The sequence below is a fragment of the Leptonotus elevatus genome, chromosome 9, assembly GCF_054856555.1.
Source record: "Leptonotus elevatus isolate MCC_2025b chromosome 9, RoL_Lele_1.0, whole genome shotgun sequence".
Lineage (NCBI taxonomy): Eukaryota > Metazoa > Chordata > Actinopteri > Syngnathiformes > Syngnathidae > Leptonotus > Leptonotus elevatus.
The window spans coordinates 7173716-7191730 of record NC_141247.1 but is presented as its reverse complement, the minus strand read 5'-3'; the positions used below and the strand labels follow the sequence as shown (position 1 = coordinate 7191730).

The 18015-nt window shown below is 40.2% G+C and overlaps 1 protein-coding gene across 5 annotated transcripts in view; it reads right to left on the bottom strand.

The window, feature by feature from the left end:
* LOC147168238 (connector enhancer of kinase suppressor of ras 2) overlaps window positions 1-18015 on the bottom strand; it is a 73541-nt gene that overhangs the window by 3634 nt on the left and 51892 nt on the right. The window contains exons 10-23 of one of the 5 annotated variants that reach the window (XM_086085245.1): window positions 17543-17661; window positions 17254-17465; window positions 15342-15428; window positions 14411-14619; window positions 11026-11063; window positions 10883-10925; window positions 10019-10067; window positions 8876-9048; window positions 7515-7588; window positions 7320-7391; window positions 4768-4838; window positions 4587-4687; window positions 1298-2042; window positions 29-291 (exon numbers count right to left, since the gene is read on the bottom strand). In XM_086085245.1, coding sequence (XP_085941371.1) covers window positions 29-291; window positions 1298-2042; window positions 4587-4687; window positions 4768-4838; window positions 7320-7391; window positions 7515-7588; window positions 8876-9048; window positions 10019-10067; window positions 10883-10925; window positions 11026-11063; window positions 14411-14619; window positions 15342-15428; window positions 17254-17465; window positions 17543-17661 — 2256 coding nt within the window. Of the gene's footprint in view, window positions 1-28; window positions 292-1288; window positions 2043-4586; window positions 4688-4767; window positions 4839-7319; window positions 7392-7514; window positions 7589-8875; window positions 9049-10018; window positions 10068-10882; window positions 10926-11025; window positions 11064-14410; window positions 14620-15341; window positions 15429-17253; window positions 17466-17542; window positions 17662-18015 lie in introns of all 5 variants that reach the window. The other 4 variants (XM_086085244.1, XM_086085247.1, XM_086085248.1 and 1 more) reach the window with 4 other exon arrangements.

Sequence of the window (18015 nt, the reverse complement as noted above, 5' to 3'; positions counted from 1 at the left end):
TGGAAATAAACATCTGTCTTTTAGCTACCTTCAAGGTGCTGCGTAGTGCTCTGACGCGGTGCAGTCTGTCGTTCAGAAGGGGGTCCCTGACTCTCTGATTGAAACCTCGTCGAAGTTCCTGCCTGCTACAGGGTCTTGGGTCACCTAGCGCTGTAACGTTGGCTTGCTCCAGGGCCCGGTACAGCTGCTCTAGGCCATCCAATGGCTCAGGTTCACGTCCATCTGACACCCGTCGCTCCCTTCCCTCTGAGACCCTCCTCTCTCTGCTCTCAACTCTCAACTCTCGCAAGTCTGAGGTAGCAAGAGGAGGAAGCACAAAAGAGATATTGAGTTAATAGTTGATTTTTTTTACCCCCTTTGGGGCATGTTCAAATTTATTGCAATAGTGTGTCAAGCCAGTAACGCTGTAAACCCGAACATTCAAAATGGATTAAGTACACAATACTCAAAGTTTTATAAAAAATTACTACTTACTTAACTTTTTTAAGTTGGTGTAACTATGTATGGTTTTATGAGTAGGCTATTTTGTACTAATAATTTTGGATTAAATTGAACTATACTAGGTAAAAACATAGCGGCAACTTAATAAAATTGATTACCAAATAAGCTTATTTCAAAAAAGGTAATATTTAACAAATAAAATGTATTGTATATAGTACATATTAAAAGCAAAACTTAATGTATTCAATGTATTATTTTATGCTTTGTTTGATGTTTTGTGTATATGTTTCATAATTTATTTTACTTGTTATTTTGTCATTTTATTTAAGCCTTATTTTACTCTGTCTACAGTTGACATTGCAAATAACAATCTGCTCTTAGTTTAAATAAATTAATAATAATTTATGTTAGATTATGGAAATAACCATTTTAAAAAATTGTATTAATTTATTTTGTAATCAACAACAAAGAGTGAGGCAATTGATTACCTCACTTTATTTGCTGACATATTTGTGCTAACAGTGTTAGTTGGTGATGTCACTTTGTACAGTTGCTTGTCCTCCTGTACTTGTCTTTACAATACTTTATAAATATTCATATGTAAATAAATACTTTGGTAACAAATGCCACTCTTCCGACACAATATTGAATATCATTAGAACACAATTAGGTCTCTGTTTAAACATTAACAGAAACCCAATTGTCTGGGGAGGGAACAAATAAAATTCCATCTTTTTATTCGTACAAATGATTTAATCAGTACTATATGACTATTTTTTATGGATATACTGTATCAGACTCATTATCCAATCTTAAAAAAAAAAAAGACAAGGTCCAACTTTCTTACCCTCCTCACCCTCGAGTATATCTGCAGTCTGCCTCTCTGCCTCCTCATCTTCACTTCTCTCCTCCATGTGAGGTGACGAGTGTATCAGCTTTCCTCCAAATGGGTCCCTATTCCTGGGTAGACTCTGGCTGCGCTGCTTATGGGAGCGTCGATGTGTGTAGCTGTGTGTATGCGGACCACGCTCCAGAGGAAAAGGCCCATCTCGATCCCTGTCTCTCTCTGCGGCGTGATGCCGGCGTACCGGCAGGGTAGCCTGCCTGCGTCTCTCCGGGGACATGCCCTGTCTGCCAAGTCCTCCATACAGCCCCATCTCACCAGGCATGCCCCCCATTAGGCCACCATAATCACTTTCTCCCGGTGCTGTCTGGAGGAAATGCAGCCCTGCGCTGGTTAGGGGCGTCTCGATGAGGTCCTGCCAGGAGCGACGCTCACGATGTGAAGACCGGCAACCTGAGGAGTGGGTACTGGTGCTGCCTGTTCCTGTGCCCATGCCTAATCCCTCTCCACGTTGGTCTTCTGCAGATGAGTGGGAGTGGGTGGACTCGCTGGAAAAATGCCGCCCATGCTTTGGCTCTGGGAAGGGGCTAGAAGAATTCACCTGCAGGGGAAGAGGGGAGGTGGAAGAGACCATCTGTGGAGGGATGGGGGAGGTGGAGGCACTCATTGGTAGAGGAAGGGGAGACGGAGTGGAGCGCATGAGGCTCATGGAGCTGACAGAACGGGGCAATTGGTCATAAGTGTGCAGGAGGTTCGACTTTGTAGACATGGGTAAGTAGGATAGGACAGGTGGGTTACAATAGGAAAAGCGGGTGTTTAAACAAGAAGGATATAAAGTTGGGGAGTGAAAGGAGGGAACAGAAAAAAGCAGAGCGTAAAGAGACCAAAAGATGAGAGCGAAAAAGCAATGAGTTGTCAGATGAATAACTCCAAAAAAGATGGACATGGCTGTTATGTGGCTCAGCTGAGAATGTTACCGCCCGTATCCCACTGTGAGATGAACTTTTGCGACATTAGCGAATGTTGAGTTCATGTCAGGGTTCAGCAGGGTTCCTTCAAGGTCGCAGCGTTTCCTAAGCCCTCTCTAAACGTGTCACTTAATGGTTCTCTTAACAGTTTTCTTGTCGCAAGTAAAACCATTTAGAGAACCATTAACTCATTCACTGCCATTGAAGGCTATAGGCGTCAAAAATTCATTTGAACTATTTCTATTTGTTTCACTTTTTGTTCCACTTTTGTTAACAAGCGTATGAAAACCTAGAAAAAAATGTATTACACATTTAGAACAGATGTAAAATGAGTTAACTAGTGAAGTCATGTGATTAATTACAATTAAAAAATGTAATCGCCTGATGCCCCTAATAAAAATAAGATTATTAAAAATAGGGGCGTCAGACGATTAAATTTTATTGTTGTTGTTAATCGATTAATCACAAATGTTATATCTGTTCTAAATGTACAATAAAAAATCTAGGTTTTCATACTCTTGTTAACAAAAGTGGGGAAAAAAAGTGAAACTAATAGAAATAGTTCAAATGATTTTTTGACGTCTATTGGCGTCAATGGCAGTGAATGAGTTAAAACTGTTGAGGGAACGTTAGAGAATGTTGAGGAAATGTGACAGTGAAAAATCCTGACAAACCCTGACGTGAAATCAACATTCTCTAGGATCTCGAACGTTCAATACGGGCTTTAACAGTTTTCATGTTTCAGATAAATTTTGGACAAATTTCCTTGCAACAAGAAAAAACATTAAAACTGTTTAGAGAACCATTATGACTGACCTTGAATGAACCCTGACGTGAAATCAAATCAACATTCGTTAGCGCTGCAAAGCTTCGCATCTCAGTGGGATACAGGCTTAAGGACAATATCCCACTGAGGGGTAAATGTTTACGAAAGCTGGCGAAAGAGGTGAATGCGTTCTCACATCAGGGTTTCTTCAAGGCTTGCAAACATTCACCTAGTTCACGGAAGTTCACCTAGAGTTTCAATGTTTTTTTTCTTGTCGCAAGGACATTTTTGTCAAAACTGTTTAGAGAACCATTAAAACTGTTTAGGTATCATTAAAAACGTTTAGGAAATGTTGCCACCTTAAGTGCACCCTGACGTAAAATCAGCATTTGCTCGCATCACAAACATTTTCCCCGTAGTGGGATGTGAGCTTAACATTTCAACTCAATGTCCAAACATCCTCTAGAGCACTGGTTTTGAACCCCGGTCTTCGAGTACCCCATCCATCCTGTTTTCCAAGTCTTCCATAGCCAGCACAGCTGAGGATGGTTAACAGGCTTCATGCAGAGCTTGCTAATTAGCTGGTCGTTTGAAACACCTGTGTTGGCTGTGGGAGACATGGAAAACAGGTTGGATCGGGGTACTCGAGGACCGCGGTTAAGAACCACTCTCTCGGGACATATTTCACCAAGTGGTACAGTTTAGGTCAGCTTACTGCGACCCAGTTTTAAAAGATAAACCCTGATCTGGCTTGTTTTCACCAGTGAGTGTTAGAACAAATGACAATAGCTATGTTGGCGACTATAAATGTAGACTGTGACGGCAAAGAAGAGAAACACAAGGAATAACAGCAATGGACTATATTCAGCACTTTTTGTTCATTTTTCCTAGCATGTAGTTATTAAGACATTGTTTAAGTAGAGGCATGCTTTGTGTTCTCCCCATCCCTTTTCAATGTCACACATAAGGTAATGGTTTTGTAATGACCAAAGAATTACAAATGAACAGGCTCCACCCTTTTTAGGAAGCAATACCGCACAATACCACTGCTGGGTGTTAAAAAATGGTGCATGCATCGTATCATTTGAACATCATCAACTTTAAAACAATTCAGTGCAAAAAATTTAATGAATCATAATCTTAGCTGTTGTTTATTTACATTTTAAAGGTACCATATACTATTTAGTTTTATGATGAGTGATTTTTTTGGTGTTTTTTTATTATCACTAATATTTGTTGTGACTGAGCAAATTGGCTTGTGACATTTTTTCCCCCACAGTAATTTGGGACTTGCTGAGACTTGAGGGTTGCGACGCGACACTTGCTTATGATTTACTCCAAAACCCTGGTCTAAAATAGTACAGCCACTAATGCAGGCTAGTTGTTGCCATCTATTGGACATACTGTGACTTGGCAGCGTAACACAAGGCACGGACTCGGCTGTTTCCCGAACCAGATAATCTTGTGATTTATTGATGTCGAGAGCACTTAAAAGCGTGGCTGTCTTTTGAATAAAATATTTAATCAGAATGGAACATGGCAAAGATGTTGTTAAGTTTGTACTCACTGATGGTGTGCGGTGGTAAGTATCGCAGAGAGAGGACGGTCCCTCTTGTTTGAGTGTCATGGAGCCATCAACCTCATCTTGATCACTCTCACTCCAGTAGTCTAAATTGAGAAAAGCAGGAAGGAACATTTGAAGTTTAGAAGAAAATCAAACGCTTTAAATGAGAGTCAGCCTGTCTCACCTTCATCTGGACGTGGCACTTTGTCATCCGGTGTGTAGCCAATAGCAGCCAACCCAAGCCGGTTCATCCACCTTTACAATAATGGAACATGAATTCATCATTTAAAATGAGAAACAAGCGGCAGATTACGTCAAAAGGAAACCGTGGGTTAAAAAAAAAAGGAAAGGGTGGAAACGTTGGGTTATACTGGGTAACTGGAAGGTGATGAATAAAAAAGGATTCACTTTAAATAATTAAAGTCATGTCTCTTAACAGTTCAGATTTTTCTAACTGACTTCATCCCCTTGATGAGGAGACAAAAGCAGAGAGTAAACTAGAGCGATGAGAGCGATGGATGCAGAAAGACAGTATTCACTGTTTCCTTTCCCAGTCTCTGAACTATGATTCTCAGATGGCTTTTTATCTATCAGCCACACATCCTGTCCTCATCTAGATCCCCTGCCTGTCTCTCCTTTCTGCCTGTCTGTCTCCACCGCAAATTCAAGCTTGTCCCGTGTCCCTGCAGACTCTGAATAATCAGGCTGCAACTAAGAATAGAAAACTCATCTGAATTGCAGGACCGGGAAACTCATCATTTTGCCATTGCGGTATTGATGTCAATAAATTCAAGGGAAAAATACATTCATTTAAAGAAACCTGTAAGCAAATGTACGTATAGCTGGCAGGGGCATCGATATGGGGGTGAAGACTTTGTGGGGGCCCCAAACATGTTGGGGGATCCCGTGTGTTTATTTTCAATTTAATTTCTATGCTCTGTGCTTTTTATTAACTTTTAAAATCCATATAATATGTTGACTATATAATCATAAGTGCTGAATTTGTGTAATTCCTGTTCAAATAAATTGGCCAGACTATTAGTTAAATTGCTGTATGACAACAAAAGAGCCAATTGTGAAGTGGTTATGCCCCTTCTCGTCTTCATTATAATGTTTCCATCTAATATGCATTTAAATTTTCTGTAGTCAGGCTACTGTATTTAAATACTGTATCTTTGTTAGACATTTAGTTTAGCTGATTGCATAAAACCGCAGATAAAGCGTGAGCTGAGGCATACTGGATTCTGCCTCCACACTGCACCGCCTCTATTGGCTGGTCTAACAACCTTATTTGCTCTCTTCCACATCATTCTGTTTTTTAAAGGCAGATACACATTCAGTGTCACAGATACCAAGTGGACAAAAATAATACCTGCACCTCACATGCATGTACTGTATAGTGGTACTGCAGTATATGCATGAAACATAAACATATAAATAATATAATAAATACTTGGACGGCACTTTGCAGATTTTGTCTATCGAGAAGATGGTCTGGAACATGTATAAAACCCAGAGATAAAAACAAGGCAATATTTATTTTTTGATGTAAGCATAGTTGAAAAATGCACACTGTAGTAGTGGCTAAACATTGCACACTGTAGAAGTAGTGATGCACTCAGGCTTTATATATTTTTTCTAGTATTGTTTTTTCTTTATTACTATGCCTACAATTTTAATATTGAGTTGTATCCGATGCCAATTCTAATAATTGGTAGAAAAAAGATTCAGATAACCGATTAATTAACCGATTAAGTTTCTACATTTATAATGCATAAAACAACTTATATTTTGGTTTAATGCTTACAGATGTGAATTACAGGCCAGTCCTTTAGTATTTATGACAACTGAGAGACATTTTCCAAAACATGCACGAAAAAAAAAGCATAAACTGATTAATTTATCGTTAGATTTAGGCCATAAATCTATGTGGTATCAAGTAGCCTACAAGCAACGTAATGAGTGAAGTTGCTGTCTATTGGACTGAATGGAGTCGGTCTCCACCTAATGGACGAACTGCGCAAGCAAATCAAAATGGGGCTCCAACACTGAACTGCATTAATTGTTTCTTGAGGAAGGAAGAACATATCTGAATCTAATTTGCAAAACTCAGGCCGGTTATGATTATTTGGAAAATGGCTTATATTCGCTGTTAAAATTGTCTGGCCGATTAATTGGGTGGGCCCTAGTTGTCATAAAACATTTTAATGCCTGGTGAGTATTGTCTGTTTACATTGCTCTAAATTGTCAGCTACTAATTGTGAATGTGCAAAGCAAATAAGCTACAAATGGTAGAAATTGATTTAGTGTAAAAAGATGGTAAGGAATATACTGTAAATGAATGTTAAATCCTCAAAAAGCAGAGCAATTTGCAAATGTTTTGTTGTTTGTAACATTACAAAACTATTAGCCAAATAATATGAACAAAGGTGTTTCCACACACGCACATTTAGACAAAGCATGTACATACTGTATTGTATGTCTAATATAGAGTAGCTCATTAATGACTCTTTCCCAGTTATCCTCCAATGTCATCGCTAGGAGGTGAGCATAATTGACTCCAATCAGATAGCACTGATGCAAATATTCCTCAATGCACATGTGATGAGACAACACCCTCATGCTCAAAATCTACACTCAAGAACCCAGCTGGAGCTCATGCTTTATTAACACAGCCTGCTGTCGTAGTGGACACTCTCCTTGTGTAAAGTTGGTTGACACAGTTAAAACACTCACCTATTCATTTCCTCAAGACAGTCTGTGGCGAAGAAGAAGCTCTTGATTTTGGGATGGCAGGCTTTGAAGGCACTGCAGTTAGCCAGAGAGAAGAAGAAAGCTGATTAGTGCTTCTGTGTGCGCACAGGAGTTTTGTGCGAACCCATGTTGTTCAGGCGAGAGCAAATGTGCTTGATTAATAATTTCAGCACTCACAATTTCCGTCTGCACTCTATGGCTCGGTCTATTCTGAACTCAGGGAGGCTGATGAAGCCCTCAGCCTTCTCATCCTGCAGGCAGAGACAGATGGAGAGTGGTGGTACATTATTATCATCATCACCATCAGGGAACAAACAGTCACACAAACTGATACACCAAATTCACTCTGGAACTGTTCTGCAAACTAAATGTGTTGTTTACATTGGCTGGGTCAAGCCTTTCACCACTTTACATTAAACAAAAGCACTTGGCGGCATGTTCTGCCAAGGCTGCAATATTTGTCACCTGCAAAATCAATGGGAGAACAGCCACAACCTCAGCTTTTGGCTCAAAAGAAGTGAAGTTTAATCAAGGGAGCAGAATGTAATACAATCTTATAAACGCAACACATTACAGCCGACATGCAAATGGCTGCCAAACGTACGGTTCGGATCATGAACTTTGCTTGACATTGCACCTTCTGTCCCAGCTAATAAATGTTAGTAAAATTGAACAAAAATATGATTTTGTGAAAATTTGTATCCTGCATGAATTACACTGAGAGACAGAGAGAGAGAGACAAAGAGAGAGAGAGAGGGAGAGAGACAAAGAGAGAGAGAGAGGGAGAGAGAAAAAGAGGGAGTGAGAGAGAGGGAGGGAGAGAGAGGGAGGGAGAGAGAGAGCCCTGTGAGGGAGAAAGAGAGGGAAAGAGAGAGAGCCCTGTGAGGGTGAGAGAGAGAGGGAGGGACAAAGAGAAGGGAAAGAGAGAGAGAGGGAGAGAGGGGGGGAGGGGCATAGAGAGGGGGGAGAGAGAGAGCCCTGTGAGGGAGAAAGAGAGGGAAAGAGAGAGAGCCCTGTGAGGGTGAGAGAGAGAGGGAGGGACAAAGAGAAGGGAAAGAGAGAGAGAGGGAGAGAGAGGGAGAGAGGGGGGGAGGGGCAAAGAGAGGGGGGAGAGAGAGAGAGAGAGAGAGGTAAAAAGATAGGGAGAGAGAGGGAGAGGAAAAGAGAGGGGGAGAGAGAGAGAGAGCGAGGGCGGGAGAGAGAGAGTGAGAGAGAGAGAGGGAAAGAGAGAGAGAGCCCTGTGAGGGAGAGAGAGAGGAAGGGAAAGAGAGAGAGGGAAAAGAGAGGGATAGAGAGCCCTTTGAGGGAGAGAGAGAGAGAGAGAGGGAGAGAGAGAGGGAGAGAGAGAGGGAGAGACAGAGGGAGAGACAGAGAGGGAGAGAGAGAAAGAGAGAGAGAGATAGAGAGAGAGAGAGGGAGGGAGAGAGAGAGGGAGAGGGAAAGGGAAAGAGAAAGAGAGAGGGAAAGAGAAAGAGAAAGAGAAAGGGAGAGACAGAGAGAGAGAGCCCTGTGAGGTTGACATTCTGACATGGACTTACATTCTGATTGGTGTACCAATAGAGGCACGATTCTTTCAGGATAAACCAATACTTCCGCCATTTCTGCGTAAAGTATCCTTTAGCGTCCTTCTTCTTCCACAGCCAGCCTTCACAATCACCGTGGCCGAGATCCTTACAGGAAATCCTCCTTCGACTGGCACTCGTGAGTGAACCTGAAGTGAGAAAAAAACAATATTACAGTGCTTTTGGAACCCAGTGCCAGGCTCAGTTTTTTCTTAACTCATTCAAACCCCAAAATGTGTGAACACGTTTTTTAATACTTTGTCCTTCACTCATAAAATTGTATTTACACATTTTTATGGTTTTTTTTTTATGCAAGAGTATATAGAAAGCTTTGATGCAGCCTCTGACATGAAGAAGTGGCTTAAAGCAATGGTAGTTATTACAAACAACGGCCATCAGGTGGCAGCAGAGTATCAAGAGATCAACCCGCGCCATGTTGCAAAAGGCTTTTTCCCCCAGTGTTTTCACCAGGAATGTGAATATTGATGAAACTTAGCTATATTACAATTGAGGAGTCTTTTCAACTATATTTTTATACACAACTCTTTTCTTTCAGACACAATCATAGACAATCAATAAGCCAATAAGGCATAGCCCCTTCAGACCCGTATTTTTTGTGCTGGGCAAAATTGATTGATTTTTGCTGATTTTGACTCTTTTTTCACCTAAGAACAACATGGATATTTTTTTTTTGGGGGGGGGGGGGGGTATCTTATGTTTTTGGTTGTTATAGTGGGTGCCAGGATAATATAATATGGCTGTAACGTGTTACCAAGCTTATATGCAACATTTTTAACATGAACATCATGCAAATTAACTTGTGATTGTGATTGGTTAGTTAAGATCCAATCTTGAACCAGAAGTGTTGACATCATCCAAATTATGCGTTTTATTGGTTTAGACCACGCAAATATGAAGCTTTTTTTTTTCAATCAAGCACACTGTATGTATCAGCTGCAGTGTAAGAAGCAGTTTTTCTAGTCAATTCTGAATCAACACAATTACCTCCCACAGTAATGGCAAAAATAAAAATACCAACCTTCTAAACAAATTACACAAGTAGCCTCCTTAATATATCACAAAAGTATTTAAAAAAATATATGCATATCATCTACCTACCTTTACTTCTCTTTTTGGTTTTCGGTCTCAATGAGGTGTAATGGAAAGACTGCAAGACAGCGAGAAAGGAAAATAATTAGAATGAGCTCATTATTTCACAGAGAGCACAGGACACAACGCAACAACTTAATCATTCATTTTCTGTCCCGTAACTCAAACAACACAGTACTGCAAACGCCTTTAAGGAGAAGGAGTGTCGACGTAACTATGTACAGTGGATGTTAAAAGTGTTCAGTGTAATAATTCTACTGTAACATTTCTACTCGTATGATTTGATAACAGCATTAAGTGAAGCAATACCTTGTAGTAAAAGGGGGCTTATATATCGCTATCATGAAAATGGAAATAGTGATACACCATTATTATCTTGTTATATCGACATAAATAAATAGTAAATACATGTGAGGTCTCTTAAACATTTGAGTAAAATGGTACTGAGTGGCTAATAATGTAGCACATTTACACAGCAAGCTTGCTATTTTAATGAAAACTAATTAATGAACATTTGATTTTGGGAGAATTGGGCTGACTCACTGTATGCGACAACAAACAAGCATTGATGACTAATGCTGCCGGTGTGACAATGACCCTTAGGTGGAAGGCCGTTTTATCTCAATTAACTTTTATTTAGAATCCAATTGTTGGTGTGGAAAATGGCCGAAATGACTTCATGTGTATGTTGAGTCACAAGGAAGCTTGTTACCATAGCGGATGTGGTTGCTAAGAGACAGCTGACGTAACTTTGAAGCATCTATGGCTTGTTGAAAATGAATGTGAGTCATTGTTTATTGTTTAAAAAGAGATTAAGAGGAGGAAGTGCAGTATTCATAAAATACAAAAGTCAGGCAGTAAAAGTCTCTTTACTTTTTTCATGGAGGCTGCTCCTGAGCTTCCAGAACCAGAGTATCTGTAAAAAGATTGATTGTGACTGATAAAACAATCACAATACTACTGTCTATAATTCGATACATGTATATAATGTATCTTGACAAAAACGATCAACTTACCTGTCTGTTGTGTCTGCACGCAGTGTGTCCGCACCTCGCTAAAAGATAGAGAAGGAAACGTCTTAAAAGATCAGCTGAAAGCCTTGATGAGATTGTTTATTTTGCAATACCAAATATTAACATCGACAGAATCGTGACATATTTATTAGTGCGGGATCTGTACGTGTACATGTGCTTGTGCTTGGATTTGAGTCATCAAAACAAAAACGCACCACTTCGAAGGGTAGAGAGAGAGGACAGCGTGTACTAACATGTTGGGAGTCTGGTGTGTCTGTATTGAATTCAAAGCACATTCTTAATTGGTCGAGCTGATGCTGAGTCATACACCGTCCTTACTGACAATGATACACGCTTCTGTGTGTGTGCGTGTGCATGTGTGTAATCAAATGTGTTTGCCCAGAATAAATTCCTATTTAGAATCAGGTGATGGGGATGTTAGGATGAATTGTGAGATTGTTTCCCTGCATACAGATTCATTTGTGTGAATCTGTCTATGCGCATGCATGTGTATGAGGGGCCAATGTGAATTTGTCCCTGTTGTTCTTATAATCCAGAAAGCTGCCAGGAGATCAAACTCACTCCGTCCTCTTGAGACAATACACGCAACTGAGGGTGAATCTGAGGTGAACGCGATGACACTTTCACTGGAGAGACATACAGAAGCTGCATGATGAGAAGACATATAATAATTCCTCCAGAAATTGTTTGTGAATGCTTCATAATGCTGAGCTGAAATGTCAAATCAAAAAATATGATCAGCGAACAGAGTGCTTGGGAATATAAATCTTATTATATGATCTTATCTTTGGATCTTCTTGAAAGAAAAAGTCAAATATTTTGGTTTTAAAGCCAAACAGTTCTCAAGCAAACACACTTTTTTTCTCTTTGATTATGCATCTATTGAGAATGCATTATTTATTGACAGATTAAATATTTATAATTTAACTAACCATATTTAACTACTATATAACTGCTAAATAGTATGATATGTGAATGGAAATGAACAATTAAATATTGTCTGTTCCTGCACTAATCACCATGCGAGTACTGGACTCTACAGTCTCACATTAATGATAACCAATAAATGTGCATAATAATTATATGAGAAAATCAAATGCTTCTAAAAAAGTAAAACATTTAATAAATCTAATGCATCTGAAAATGTGAAATCTGAAATGCATCTTACTTTGTTTCTATAATAAACATAAAAACAACACATTCTAACTTTCCTCACTTTTCTTGCTTGCTTAGAGCTTCCATAAAACAAAGTCAGCCATCTGCTACCTGCCACCTATCATATGATGCCAAAATAAGTACTTGTAGTTTCTAAACAAATTCTGCATGCACAGGTACTCCAATATTCAGATGGATTTTATAACCTGATATATACCAAACACTTACCAAAGGGAAAACAAACAACTTTGAGAAGTTAACTGGAATACTGTTTTGATTGGTAAGAAACTGCAAGTGACCAAACACTTGATCAGACACAGTGTGACATCACACCGTTCCAAGAACACAACATCTCTCAGCAATTAATTAAACAAAGAAAATATGCGACACGGTGCAGCATTAAGTGTGCTGAAAGAACCAGTAAAGTAATAACGGCGCTTTGAATTTTTCTCCGGTGTCATGTTTTTGTTTTTTACCTGTGCAAGTCGTGTTATTGTATCAGATTCTTGAGAGTTGGCACAAAACATGTTCAACATTTGAAAATCGAATTCATATTTAAAAATAAAGAAATTGAATCATCAAAATGAATATGCTTAAAATGTTAAAGTTGAAGGAATTTGTTTTTTTTTGGTGTGAATTTGTTTGATTGTCTGGTCTGCAGTCAGGAAGTGTATGCAATTCAACCTGTCCTCTGCAAGAGATCATAATATTGAAACACCCTAAAAACTTTAAACAAACACGACAAGTTTGGTAATATATACATTAAATAAAAAGAATGGTTAGGAATCTAAATTAGACGATAGAATGGTAAGCTATAAGCCTGACAAACCCGCTTCCTCTTCCTGGTTATGCTGGACTTGAATGCACCACCAGTGATGCCCTGGCAAGTATGAATTTTTTTGCTATTTCAGATAAAAAGTTGATATTACTGCGGTCACAGCTGGAACATGTCACCTCCGTCTTTCCTTAATATATTTTTTTTAAAGCAGCACTGAATTCATCTACCCGCCCGTCGGTTTTTAGGACTGACGGAGTTGATTTTAACACCTTTAACCTCTAAATGTAAAAATTAAATATTCTGAGGACATAATAAAGGACATCTGGTTCGGATGCCTCCTGGACGCCGCCCTAGAGAGGTGTTCCGGGCATGTCCCACCGGCGGGAGGCCCCGGGGACGACCCAGGACATGCTGGAGAGACTATGTCTCCCGGCTGGCCTGGGAACGCCTTGGGATCCCGTCGGAGTAACTGGTCGAAGTGGCTGGGAGAGGGAAGTCTGGGCTTCCCTCCTAAAGCTGCTGCCCCCGCGACCCAACCCCGGATAAGCGGTAGTAAATGAATGGATGGATGGATGGATGGATATAATAAAGGAATAAAATATTACTTCAGGGCTATAGTAACACACAATTGTACATAAATAACATGTATTTCATGAATCATTCTTAGAATATTAACAGACTGAGATTTACTTATTATTATTATATTATTATTTACATTACACAACCGTATGTTATATCTATATTAAATTAAAAGAAACCCTGACTGTAATGACAAGTTTGTTCTTTATGATTTATTTAGTTGTTATTAACATAACTATGAGATTCATTTTTCAAAAATCTTTTCCAGTTTAATACATTTTGTAGATACTTTATTTGTACATATGTCACAAAGCATTCAGTAAGTAGTGACATAGATTGGCGGCTGGCTTTCTGCCGAACAATGCAAAACGGATATAAAGAAAGCGAGGCAAGTCTCGTAGCGTTCCTAAAGAATCAACATGCGATCGAGAGAGTCACCCTCCCCCACGCCGTACTCTTGTCATTCACTAGACGCATTCAAGAGTTTTGATCGTCCCTTTAGGAACGCTACGCAGGGTTACCTTGCTTTCTTCATACCCGTTTCTCATTGCTCGGCAGAGAGCCAGCCGCCATTTTACGTCGCTATTCACTGAATGCATTGCGACTTAAACAACAATGGCGGCATACGTACAAATAAAGTTTCTACAAAATGTATTCAACTGGAAATGATTTTTGAAAAACTAATCTCATAGATATTTAGTAACAACCAAATAAAACTTATGGAGCAAACTTGTCATTACAGTCAGGGTTCCTTTTAAGGGTGTCAATTTTAGTAGAGCACCATGTGAAATTGATTATTAATGTATTTTAAATTGGTTACATAAATATATACGCAATATATAAATGTGTACATACAGGCAACGGCTCTGGCGGCTGGTCTAAGCGCAGTGTAGAGGACAGCATGGATGGGCTGAGGGGAAAGCTAGGGCTGCTGGGATTGCGGCTCTTGCGTCGAGAGCGCCTGGTGGAGTCCCTCCGGCTCTCTCTACCCGGACCTTCGGGCTCCTCCTCAATGACCAAGATCTTGTCATCACTGAGGTAACGCAGTAGGGAGTTGTCTGAATCTGTGTAGAGGAGAAATGCAGCAGTTAGATGATAAGACAGGCTCAACAAGAATGGATGAAAGAGGGAGAAAAATGTAAAAGGCCTGCAGATAGGAGAGAACTGAGGGAGAACTGCATGGTGGAAAGACCCTGAGATAAAAACAACAACAGAAACTGATAAAAGTTCTCCAAAGCTGCATTATCTGCTAGACTGAAGCCACAGCTAGGGAAATCCTGCTTATCTGATACAATGATTATGCAGATTTAGAGGAAGCCACTGCTAAACTTTAGACTGTCACAGAGAGTTTGAATCTGATTTGTTCATTGTTCATACATTTAAAAACGAAAACCTAAATCTGACAAAATAATGAGAAATAGAAGGGAAAAAATGCACCTGACCCAGACCGTATTATTGTATTTTAATGTTATTCATAGACTTTCTGGCAGTGGAGTTGAGGTGAATACAGATCAATTGTCGTGCAAACTGTTAGTCACATTGAAATACCTTCATTTCTTCAGCAGTTGTATAAATGCAATCCTCTTGCATTTATGCTTGTTTGTTACCATGTCAGATACATAACTTTCAGATATGTATCCGTACACAACTACACCACCATGAACAACCTGAGGATGGGATGCGTTGAGCAAAGTAGAAAGCAAAGCAAGCAGCACTGGTCCCATCTTGTTTGTTTTCACAGAGTGAAGGGCAGTGTTTGCATGTATATGTGTTAGTATGCGTGTACCTCGGCTCCCTCTTTTGCCCATGCTGGGTTCCTTGGCCTCGGCCATCCAGTTATATTCGGGAGGCATGGAAACAGGTCTGAGGTCACCTGGAACAATCCAACCAGCGATCAGAAAGTCGGCTAAAGTGGGGACGTAGGTATTCGGGGTGTTTGGAAAGCAGCGGTCGAGAGAGTGACTAAGAGACAGCTGGCGGGTGGACAAGGGAGAGGTAGACAAGGTGTGTGCAGGTGAGGGACTGGGATGACATGCAAGATGAGGGCCATATGACCCACATTTTAGTTAGCCTTTCTGTGTAGATATTCCATGTTCTCTCTGTTCTTACGTGGGCTCTCACCAAGGATTATTAGGAATGCACCGAAATAAATTTTTGGGGCCAAAACCGAATCCCTATTAAATATCGAATGTTAATGAGAAATCTAGTCATTCGAGATGCCAGGTGTTTAAGACTAACTACAAAGTTTGTTACACTTAACTTGACAAAGGCCACCCTGTGCATTTCAAATCCAAATTATCTTGCAAATCTGTTAAAAGGACATCAAAGACTCAGAATTATTTAAAAACGTCAATAGGTTTTATCAATGGATTAAAATAAAACAAGATACATATATTATAGTTTTTCTACTGAAACTGTAAAACTGGTAAACGTAAATTACCTTTAACATGTGCAGAAAAAATATCAATACCCATTTCCTAGTATAGTTTGCTTACTACATTTTCCTCCCTTGCATCCGGAAGAAATTCTCTACGTGCTGTCGTCGAGTCTGAATACAGTACAATTCAGCAGTTAAGTCATCATCAAAACAACCCACTGCTATGATTTTAAATATCCTTCCTTTTTATACAGCACATTCCTTTAGACTTGGTTTCTCTTGCCAAGAAAACCAATGAGCTCAGCACTTTGGTGATTTTCAGGGCTCAGCATCATTGCAACGATAAGATTCAGCAGTCTGGTACCGCTGGAAAAGTCCAGCACAGCAGCAGGTCAGAAAGCTAATCTGCTAATTTAAGATAAAAAGAGTATGACCCTGGAGTTCTGACATGCGAAACAGAATGTAGTACGTATAGAGTATTTTATTTGGGGAAAAAAACACAAAAAAACAACAAAAAAGATTGAATATTATAATGCCAGGAAATAGTTTGTTAGAAATAAAACTATTACTATTACTTTTACATTATATATTTCTTGTGACACTTGTTGCCGTTTCTTTCATCCCCAGTAATAGCATCTGCGTCATTTTTGTTGTTGACCGTTGTATTTGGACAATTTATCTCTGCATAGCAGAATCCCAAACAAACCCCTGCTTTCATTGATAGTCCAGACATAGTCCAGACTCACAATTCATGTGAATGCTAATACAGTTGTTTGTCGTGTGACCCCGGCTGGCCTTTCACATCACAACGGCCGCTTGAGAGTCTACCATGAAGGAAGAGGATGTCTTGAAAACTGTCTGGGACAGAGGAAGAGGGCCCGAGGTGAAAGCTGTCTGGGACAGTGGGAGAGGGCCCGAGGTGGCAAGGGAGAGCGAGGGCTTGAAACTGTGCTCATGGATTTGTGTTTGATTTTAGGGCATGACAGTTCTGCGTTGGGATATTTCCCAAGAAATATGCCAGAAAGAGAATGTTATCCTTATTGCTTCAGGATAAATTGTTATTTATTTGGTCCATGCAACACCCTTCTAAAGAGTTCAAGGAAATCGACCCAGACTTTTCTGTGTAATGCTGCATAATGCTGACAGGCAAACAGCATCAGAAGCCTTGCTGGCAGAGGTGATAAACAGCCATTATAGCAAAGGATGAACACATAATGAGGAAATGTTAATAACAAAAAGGTGAGAACATTTGTGGTAAAGACATCATGCTTTTCTACTGAAGAAACAGGTTTGGAACCACAACATCAAATGACTTTCTTACCGTGCGTGGGGGTCTTGTCCCGCCTGCGCACACCCGTATTACGGCCTCTGTCATATTCAGAGCCTGGTGGTCCGTCTCCCTCCAAAAGAGAGAAATACTGACCACTGTCCTGGTCCAAGTAGTAGCTGACCGCCTCTGACCCTTTGGAACCAGACTGAGAGGTCACATTGTAGCGGGTGATGTCATCACATGAAATCAAACCCAACTCCTCCCTGACAACACAGAAAGCAATTTAATCTTAGCCAGCATGTAGGTCAGCACACAGATCTGTAGGATCCCAGATCCTTACCTGGGGCTGTAGAGTCCAGAGACAGGCGAAAGGATGTAGACATCTTGGGCATCCATTTTAGACATGCCTAAGGTTCCACCTGGTGTAGGCGAGGTGCTGGTAGGACTGGTGGGGATCGGCTGATAGGAAGGAAATTAAAGACTGATGTCATTGAATCTCTTGGGGCACAAGCTGTAACAAGTAAGTGTTAGATATTTCCCCCAACTTTGTAACATACAATAATGACAGAAAAGATCCCTGAACTTTAGAAGGGTCCTTATCGATCAGTGGATCAAAAAGAAGAGACATATTTCCACATACAGTAGCTGCCATGTTGTATAGGCTCTGATTGTGCAGCCTCTCCCACATTCACTATGCTGTCATTTTGTTTCAAGCCTCTTTACGCGCAGGGTTCTCCGTGTCTGTTTCTATGACAACCGCTGCTCTCACTGAGGGCAGAGGAAAGCTAGCATGGCCTAGTATCTCGGCATGAC